This window comes from Anopheles ziemanni, chromosome 3 (genome assembly GCF_943734765.1).
Source record: "Anopheles ziemanni chromosome 3, idAnoZiCoDA_A2_x.2, whole genome shotgun sequence".
NCBI classification, from domain to species: domain Eukaryota; kingdom Metazoa; phylum Arthropoda; class Insecta; order Diptera; family Culicidae; genus Anopheles; species Anopheles ziemanni.
Window position 1 is genome coordinate 54,783,273 of NC_080706.1, and position 10,171 is coordinate 54,793,443.

Below are 10,171 nucleotides of genomic sequence, written 5' to 3' on the forward strand. Positions count from 1 at the left end.
GATTTTTGCAACAAATAAGGTCCTTGCAGCAGACCACTTATGACAAATGGGACAGCGGACATTTGCTAAACTCGCCAGTTCTTTCATGAATTTTTTGTTCCACAACCGATTTTACATAGAACATCGAATGATTATTCTTTACAAGACTATTAAATTTGACCAACTTTCCTTACTGTTAAGAAAAAACAACCTGTGCGAGAAAGAGATAGTACTTAGCGGTATAAAGGTAGAGAAACCTTGATTTGGTATTTTGGAACGAATACGCCAAGAGGCACTGTTATGTCAAACTGGATGCCAAAGCCAAATTTGACTAGACCTGTGTCTTCGCCATGTCCGCATTGGTATACAGTGTGATAACGCAGTAACAGTTTACGATATGCATTTTTTAACTCAGCTTGAGTAACGAGACAAATGAAGAAGAACGACACTTTGTAGAGAGTATTTATAAGTACATGTTTCTGTTTCGTTATTACGTATCTTCACCATGATCCTACGTTTAATGTTAATATCACATGTAATTTCCAACAACCTTTTTAAAAACCTAACCTCCACGAGTTCCCTGTATCACCATTGTTAAGTATACAGTTTGTCAGTAAACATCAATAAAAAGCAAAGAAATAAGAGTAAGCCTACGACTCATCGTTATACGAGTTCAAAACCGAATACTTCCTCTAGGCTGTAGTCGAAATTTTTAAAATCACTTTCGTACAGCAAATACAAACGTTTCAACGTTTCTGAAGGAATGTCGTTAAAGTAATGTTTCAAACGCTCCCGCGTACTGGACGATTTGTACACCATTGGAAAGTTAAGCGTATGCACTCCCGCCAAATGCAATGCCAGGGACGAATCATCCGCCAGCGTCTCATATTTCCCTATTATATTGTAGTGAACCAAACACGGATGGCATAGATTCGTGATCGGTTCCCAGTGTTCGTTGAAGGACATGTTTCCGCTTTTGCTCAGTTCGGGCGTTAGTAGATATTGGACAAATTCATAAAAATTAACGTCATCTGCATTGACGAGCGACTCGTTGGTAGCATGCAGGCGAAATGACTTGATGATCAATCTTCCTATCCGAGTCTGAAAGAAGATACAAATGGATGGTGAATAGCTGAAGATTCGTTTTCTATGTTCGAACAAATGGCTACCTGAAAGTATTTGGCACTTTTTGAGTTGCCTTCCAGCTTATTCCGAAAAGCTGACAAAAGCCTCTCGAAAGGGTGACGAACCAGAATGAATCGATTGTAATCTGACAGCACAGCAACTTTTTCCTCATCAGTTAGCGACTGGAACGTTTCAAACATTCCGGACGAATGCGCAAGGTCAGCAGGAATTTGTAGTGGATCCGTCCCGTTCCACTTGTTTATCATGATCATCAAAACGCGTTTCCAGTTGGTGCACGCAACCTGGAAGACCAATGACCAAATGTATTCGCTGAATGGTGATGGACCTCGAAGTTCACTCACTTTTGGAACGTAGCAATAGAGAAACTTATGTTCGCGATCGATCAACAGATGATCGGTGGGAATCTGATTCAGTTGCTCCACCCGCTCCAGTACGTCGTCTTTGAGATTGTATTGGCATGATTTCTGAAGTACATCTTGGCGGAATAGATTGTGCGACTGTGTCAACTCGTACTCGTATTCCCTATAATGGGATGTTAAAATTGAACTTTTGGTATCGTCAGGAAACCAGTCGGCTGATTCCAGGAATGATAGATGGAACAGGAAAACCAACACTTTCCACGTGACACGCATTATGGATTGCACTTTCGAGAATATCAATGTTCGCATTCGTCTAAACAGGAGTAACCATTCAATAACTTCTTGGAAGCCCCTGTGTTTATTTGGGATAGGTTTAACTCATATTAAACAATAAAATAATCACTTCGTTTCTTCGCGGTGGGACGGGTTGCACATGTTCGATGATATGGTATTGTTTATATTTTGATTATAAACAGTATGTCATGTTCCCGCTGTTTTCCAACTAGAGAGCCTTGAAAGAAAACACTTGAATCAATAGTTACACTTGGTCACTGATCGTTGCTTTTAATGCATAATTAATTAATCTTCGCACCTTTACACACCTGAATCAAACTTCCTAAAAGAAGAAAGGCTCTGCAAAATCCACCTGAAATTTGATTCGTCGTCTCTGTTTACATCTGAATAAGGTTGACTGTGCGAGTTTTGCAGGTTGGATCGTGTCAAGCAATTTGACAGTTACTGTGAGATGTCAAATTACGGACAAAGTGAGAAGTGGACAATTTTTCTCACCATCGCAATTGTAACCAAAACAATGAAGTTTGAATTTAACTAAAAATGTATAATAATTATCAAATGTTATCCCTTTCATTGCATTTCACTCGGTTAGATTACTATAAATACGATTGGCAAAAGTTCTTTAGAAAGGCTAATAAATTTCAAATTCCTGACAATTGAATTTGGATTTTTTTGCAATACGTGTTTAACGATTTTCTTGTAAGAACATGATACAAACCTCAGGTGGGAGGAGAAATTCCCAGCGTGAACAATTGTCGTGCTATCTCGTTTTGTTGTTTACAATTGTTTGTTAGACAGAACGAGAAAGCATGATGATTTTGCACTGGGTTAGGAAAGAAAATCATATCCGGCGGCAGCCGAACGATAGCGCCAGTTTGGAAAATCGGACCACGGCTCAACGGCGTGGGTTCGAATCCCAACTGAGACCGCGGACCTTCCCCTGTACGAGAGGACTGACTAATCCACTTACACAAATGGAATAAGTCTAGTAATCTCATTATGGGTATTTTCGACGGCATTATAAGCGAAGACGGTAGTGATGCCTAGCAGAAGTTGAAAGCAACTTAAGATAACGAAGCATCAAAGCCCACAGACTTTTAACAAATCGTTGTATATCCAAAAACTACGAATTGATTGTTTGTTTGATTATTACATGCTGAAGATAACACGTTCAAAATTTGCTTAACTTTATCCATCGTTCCCAAAACTTTAAGGTTGACGAAAATAACTTGTATTACATATGAACCACACTTCGAACAGTATTTAAAATCATAACATTTTAACAACACGTTTCAATTACAAAACCTAGAACGGAATGTTTTTGTATTTTTATAAATTTATTTATGTTTTATATAACAGCTTGAACGGGTACAGTTTAAATTAGTGGTAAAACACAGTAAGTTTTATTCAATGCAATTATAACAATGCCTCCTCGGGTACTATAATATTATCAAAACTTCTTCTAAGAGAGTTGAAAAATACCAAAACGAAATACTATCAAGTGAATTGGTCCTTCAAACATATTGATTGTTCCAAATAAAAAATATATAGGTGTGATAATGAACTGTTGATACGGAAGCCATTAGAAATTATCTGTAAAATAACTAATGAGTATAAAAAATACGTTAATTTGATGCGGATCGGCCAATCTTATAAAATAAATTAAAAAAAAAACGACTGTAATTATTGTAAGATGGTTTTATTTTCATTACCTCTTTTTATGTTTCACCAATCCCTGTCTTGTAGGAGCAATGCTAATGTTCTTACTCTATAATTATTGTGTATTGCTCGAACGTCTGTTGCGTAAAAAGGAATGCTACATGTATTTCATACAGGCTAGTACTAGATGATCCACTGCATCCTCTAGTTTGTGTACGAGTCGATTTCACGGAATGGTACGTGCATTACCATGAACGAATTTCAATTTGAGGGTATTTTTGGGTAGCTTCTACTAATTTACATTTGCTCTGACTAAAACGTCTACCAACACAATCCGAGGAGCGACTTCAGTGGTATAGTACAGCCTTGAAAACGGTTGGATTGCCTGCTTCACAGTCTTGTCCGTGATATGTGGTTAATATTTGCATGCGCATTGAAGTTACATGATTGAATGGGTTTTCAATAGATGTGCCCTTATATTACCGTATAAGAAATCTTTGAACATCCACCGTAACGTTATGAGACAATCCCGGCAATGCCATCGGCTCGCAGTCAAACACGCCCTCCTACGTGTGGTCAATATCGTCTAACTGGACTTACTGTAATTATTAAGCACTAGCACTTGAGCCTAACCTTAATCTATCGAGTTAAAATATATGTTTAGTTTACATTTAAGTGCTTCCGTTCCAATTGCTCATTCTTTAATTTCCTTACAGCTCAAGATTAAACCTTCTAGAGGAAGGAAAAGAAATCGTCGCATAAACATAGAAAACTAAAAATCCCCACAGCAATGAGAGAAATTTTGAGCAAATGAAATGTCTCTCTTTTCTATCGGTTGAGCATATCTCCTCTGAAAGTCCATATTTGGCCATTCTCTTATTCCTAGACGAGCACATCCGACTCACTGCATTTTCCATCAGTATTAGCAGAACGATAGCGATGATAGTCTCTGGCTGTAATGATAGTCTGGACATGATCGTGATCGTAAGTGCAAATACTAATCTTCTGCTTAGAAAGACCATGCCAGTCCTCTCCCTATGAAGCACTTTTTCACCTTGTGCCTTAGTTACTACCGAATCCGACATACGCACGATGCCGCGTCGTAGAGTAGCTGTCACCGACCGTTTTGTCGATCGTCTGGTAAAAGTCTGGCTTTCCGTTTTCGACCGTTTCCGCATGCCCGTTGGTGAAGTTCTTGTTCGGAACGGACTCCAGATTGCCGTTGGCAAGGGCCATCTGTTCAGCCTTCGCTTTTTTGGCCTGTAAAATGGAAGATAAAAATACAATGAATAATTATCCGGCATCCGCCTTCCGCCGTTTGACTTACCTGTTTTCGAACGGTGTACGCCTGTTTGTAGAAGTTCGAGAACAGGAAGTAGAACATGACGGCGTGGGCGCCGATGAAGTAGGCGAACGCGATCGGGTAGTTGCATTCGTTCCAGATCAGCAGCTGGAAGGCATGACCCATCACGAAAATGAACTGGATCTGCAAGAAGACACATCGTTGTTAAGGTATTCAGTTGACTGTAATCGCTTGAATAGTCCTTACCATCTGCAGCACGGTCAGGTACTTTTTCCACCAAAGGTACTTCTGCACCTTCGGTCCCATTGCGGCGAGCATGTAGTAGGTGTACATGAAAATGTGTACGAAGGTATTCAACAGTCCGAAGAATGAGCTGTGTCCACCTGTGGAAAAAATATTAAAAATCAATTAAAATCAACATTATTTTTCTTCATCCTTCCTCAGCATTTGTTATGATCTTCACCCAATTTAAAGTTTCAATAATGTCATTAAGAATCTGTTTTACGAAAATGTTTCCGAAATAGTATATGTTTTAAAACTACTAACTATACTAGTGAAATAAAAAGAATGTTCACTAAAAAACAATTCAAATATTAACAGAAAACAAAAATGAAATTGAATATATTTTGCTACAGCTTTCCCTAAAAGATCTTAGTAGATAGGTATATAGAATAATATTCTTTTCTGGGTCAAATTAAATTGAGTGTTTAGGTAGGTTGTCCTTCTTCAGTTTGTTGTCTACGTATACCACATTCAAAATGTTACAAAAAATAATCCAAACAATGATCTTGTTTGACTATCATTAAGAATGTCTATCTTCCCAACTTTGTTAACAGCTATAGATAGACCATAAACGTGTTGGGGAACTTATTGGTTCTAAAATAGGTCACCGCGAATATTCATCGAATATCTTAACATTATTCAGATTGAATACATTTACGTCCATGGATTGCCTTGGTTAAAACATCGAATTTGATTTTACATTTACTCTCGTTTGGCAATCAGATGCAAATTCGCAACCACAGCAACAACCTTGTGACAACCAATTGACGGTCGTTTGAGGCGTGCGGTTGTGCAGGTCTCATACCCTTTGTGGCCAGCTCTGAGGCTCTGGACTCCCCAGCCAGCATGGAATGGTAATTTAATTGCTCAACACTGGCCCTCCCATTTCTTTGCATCATTGCCATCTCTCGGTTTCCATCGTTAAACAAGCCCTCGTTTTGTTGATTTTCATCGCTTGCTCCATCTCGCACCACCGGGGTGGTGTTGGTGGAAGTGCGTCGAGGGAAAATTTGTCACAGCACCAACAAATACGGCAGCTCGTACGAAATAGTATGTCTCTGAACATTCCATTGCTGGGCGCGGAGTGTGGTGTTGGCAGTCGACAAACGATACACTCCTGGTCTGCAGTTTGTTTATGACTCGATCGCTGAAATTATGATTATTTTACTATTTTGCCCTATTCGCTAACCGACTCTTCCACTGAGCAAAAATATACCGATCGCGATTGTGTAATGTCTCGCTCGAGGGTGGAGCGGAGGGGGGGAAGGGGAGCGATCTAGCTTGGCATGGTAATCAATACGTCATAGAAATGGCCGTCTGATGTTGCCAAAGTAAGCCAAACTGCGACCGGGATGCTGATTTCGTCGAAAATTTTTGTATAGGATCCAATCGGCTCCCAAATTTGTTGACCATGTTAACTATGGCTCGGTTGATGTTGATTACTAACCTGGCGTGAATTTGACTCCCCACCAGACCGATGCCGGCATTATACCATGGTGGATGACGTGCAGGGTCGACACCTGGTCATAGCGCTTGCGCATCACGAAGAAGATGGTGTCGAAGAACTCAGTAAACTTCGAGAAGTAGTACCACCAGCATCCGGAAGCCATCTGCGATCGCCATACAGAGTAGGCGTGCCAAAGAAAGAAATACGGTTAATCGTTGGTGCTGTTTTATGTTACCGGCCCAGTGCACTCACCCTCATGGCCATCGGTGAGCGGGAGTAGTCGACCGGCTGGCAGCGCAGGCTGTATCCCGCAAGCCACCCGGAAATGCAAGCCTACGGGAAGTGGGGAAGAATCGAGAGGGTTTATTAGTGAAAGTGTCGACGGGTCGAAGTGAACGAACCGGATGACCTTATGTGACCTACCTCGTAGAACAACCATGTGCTGAAGAGCACCTGCAAGAAGTTGTACACGATCAGCACCTTCCGCAGCTCGAACGGTTTCCTGTTTTCCATCAATCGGGGACCAAGGACCTTGGGGTGGATAACAAAAGAACAAACGACACGAATGTTAGTAATGGGTAATTCCTGGGAGGATATCGAACAACGACATGGGTTGATAGCTGAGGTGAGGCGCCTTGCAGGAAATAAACTGCGTTATTCATCGGGGTGCTGCAGGGTCTTAAGATACGGCTAGGCTATAAACATGCGCTTTTGCACGACACAACCCCGACAAATAAAAGACTAAAACGGTGATGATGATCGATTTGCTTACTTTAAGATGGAAACTACTCTGTTTCATTGAAGTTCTCTTTGTTCTTTGGGAGGTTTTCAAACGAAACAGCCATTGTTTTGAACCAACTGCATGCTTTGCATTAGAAAACGAGAGGGGAGGTGACAAGGATTAAATTTTGTTAAAAAGTAAAAAATACGTCCAAGCTGGCCTTGTGACGTGTTGGAAGAATACGCGACGCATTTTAAAAATCGCCTGGCAAGAGTTTTTGAGAATAAAAACCAGTTTTTCACATGATGCAATAAAAAAACGAAAACGTTCTTGCGAGAAATTTCCAAAGACAAGCAGACGAAATATTTCATATTCCTGAGGTATGGTAGTAAGGTGTTTCTTGCCAGTTTTAACGAGTCTGATAAAACATAAAGTATGCAAAATGTTGGTGTTTATCTTCTTATCTTTAATCATTAAATAAATGCAGTTTACATGTGGTAATAATTTTGGGAGCTCGTATGCGTGTAATAAATTGTTATAATAATTTCAATTATCATAAACATCAAATATTGAACAGAAACTAATACTATGCTTTGAAACTTTTTCATTTTCTAAATTTACATAGATGTATACATAGAACAGCTTAAAAATTGTACAGAAAGTCAAATATATTTGTTGTTAATTTTTTCTTGAAAAATGTACAGGAATACGTTAATCAATTATAATAATACTAATAACTTTAATGTGCTAACAGTGACAAATTAAAGTAAAACTTCAAAATGCTCCGTTAACGCTTCGACTCAACTCCAACACGGCACAACATTTAGACAATATTGATTCTTTGCTGGCAACAACAAACAAGATTGGTGAAACGACTCGTGTGAAAACATCATCACGTTTTGACCGGTTTGTTAAACAATATCGCACTCATTAAGAAACAATGCTGGTAAATGCAAATATTTACTAAAATCGAGTGAGCTGTTACTTGGGAGATTGTATGTGGTCGTGCGACAGAAAAAAAAATGTCAAAAAGCTACCAATGTTGCATAAATATTACCATCCATGCGTATGTCTTTGAGAAACCGGGTCTAGCGGTGGGTCTGGAGTCCAAACCTACCCGATACACCCCAAGGGGCAAGGTCTCTTTAGTCAAATAGTGTGTCACAAAGACAGGACAGGATCGGTTGGTGCTATGGATTTCCTCGGTTATAAGTTGCTAACGAACACCACTTGGCGCAATGACAATGAACTTGATGCATTCAGATGCATGCGAAGGGAAAGCCAGTCGGTCATGCGAGGTGATAATCTTTAAGTCCAGTTTCAAAACGGCTTTCCGAGTTTAATCCCCACGGGCTCATGGTCAAACGCGTTCCCCGGCTCCTAGTTATTACATTTCGTACAGGGTCCAATCTCAAACCAATGCCAACCAACAGCTAAGAGCCAATTGCAGACTCGTGCCAGAGATTGGTACGTTCACTTGCCTTTTGCAAGATGCAAGGTTACGTTATACGATGCCGTTGCACTTTCCTACCATCGAGCAGCGATTCTGGCTACTTGACAGTGCCCGTTCTTCTAGACAAAGCATTTCACAAAGTGAAGATGCTGGGAAAACCGAACGTGGATGACCTGGGAATCTGAGAAATATTAATATTATCCGTTCGTATTTATTATTAAGTAAAATACAGATCACCTTTTCTTTGTTTTCTGATAATGAACTGGATGAGTGCCAAGTTTTGTTTGGCAATTTTAACTAAATTGGCGTTTTCGATTTAATTTTATCCATCATCAATCCTTAAAGAAACACACAAGCGGAGTAAAACGATTCTTTTCTATTAAAAACGATTAAAATGGTTTGTTCTGCTCACATCTTTGAAACGGCATTTGATGGATGGATCAAAAGTGAGCAAAATATCACATGTAAATCAAACTTGACATTCACCCAATGACCTGCAGAAACCGTGTAACCATAGGGAGCGTCCGCCCGGACTATCCAACACTGTTCGACCGATCGGTTACTTACCTTAACGCCGTAGGCATAACAGAGGCTGATGCCGATGGTGGGAAAGGGAGAGCTCATCAGTGGCCAGTCGCGCGTCCGAGGATCCGACAGCTCGTCCATCAGGTACCGCCAGCCTTGGTGTACGTTTGTGATAAGCTCCATTTTGGCAATTGGAAGGTGTGCTAGAAAGGAGAAGTAGAAAGAGACGATGGGGGTGGTGAGAAAGGCGAAAAATAAACAAGGTTGGCGCTACAGTGAAAGGCAAGATCTAGCAAAATCCACGAGAACGGAGTGTATTTATGTTTATTTTCGACAGCTTTTTGATCGCGCACCGATCCGTAAAAATTATCACTAGCTTTGTCAAACTATTTGTCGGCAGGATGACGTCCAACTTCCATATGCGAATTTTAGTTGACACAGGCACTTGTGGATGTTAGGTAGAAAATGCAAAAAAAAACTAAATGTTGATTGAAATGCAAACAAACATTTTCAAATAACGCCGGCAGCTGATTACATACACCTGAATTTATTCCAGAAAGATGAGTGCTAAAAGATGCGAAAGTTTGTAGGAAGCTCGTGAGGTCCAGTGCGTTTAGGTCTCAAGTGGAGAGAAAATAGTCAAACTTGGGGAAGTACTGGGGAAATCTTAAACAAAAATATTCAAACCCGGAACAGCTGGTTTCGGGAACTTTCTGTTATAAAAGGCGTAGATAAACAGTAAAGCAATTCACATCGGAGTATGAAATTTGGTGGAATCAAATGCCAAGACAGTAAGAAATGTTCGTAAAAGCAAAATTACAAAAACCTGTAAAATTAAAACGATTTCCTTATGCTCGCGCCGGAGTCTTAAGAATATTGCCCAAGGCGTGGTTTTGTAAAAAAAGATTTTTGGTCCAAGAAAACATGAAGACATACGAACCGTTATGACGTCATGGGTCAAACTGGATTTGGCACAAACTGGTTTTCTTTGAGTGCACAATTG

At 40.1% G+C, this 10,171-nt stretch overlaps 2 protein-coding genes across 2 annotated transcripts; both read right to left on the reverse strand.

Annotated features, from left to right (window-relative positions):
* Positions 1-434: 434 nt before the first annotated feature.
* LOC131287450 (carbohydrate sulfotransferase 11) lies at positions 435-2,002 on the reverse strand. The gene is made up of 3 exons (XM_058316498.1): positions 1,467-2,002; positions 1,149-1,406; positions 435-1,080 (listed from the first exon to the last, which is right to left on the reverse strand). Exons 1-3 carry the CDS (start codon positions 1,791-1,793, stop codon positions 643-645), a joined length of 1,023 nt encoding a protein of 340 aa, XP_058172481.1. The 5' UTR covers positions 1,794-2,002; the 3' UTR covers positions 435-642.
* Positions 2,003-4,499: 2,497 nt separating this feature from the next.
* LOC131288607 (elongation of very long chain fatty acids protein 7) lies at positions 4,500-9,351 on the reverse strand. Its single transcript, XM_058317754.1, has 7 exons — positions 9,211-9,351; positions 6,893-7,000; positions 6,722-6,802; positions 6,470-6,632; positions 4,987-5,123; positions 4,765-4,923; positions 4,500-4,697 (listed from the first exon to the last, which is right to left on the reverse strand). Exons 1-7 carry the CDS (start codon positions 9,349-9,351, stop codon positions 4,500-4,502), a joined length of 987 nt encoding a protein of 328 aa, XP_058173737.1.
* Positions 9,352-10,171: the final 820 nt, after the last annotated feature.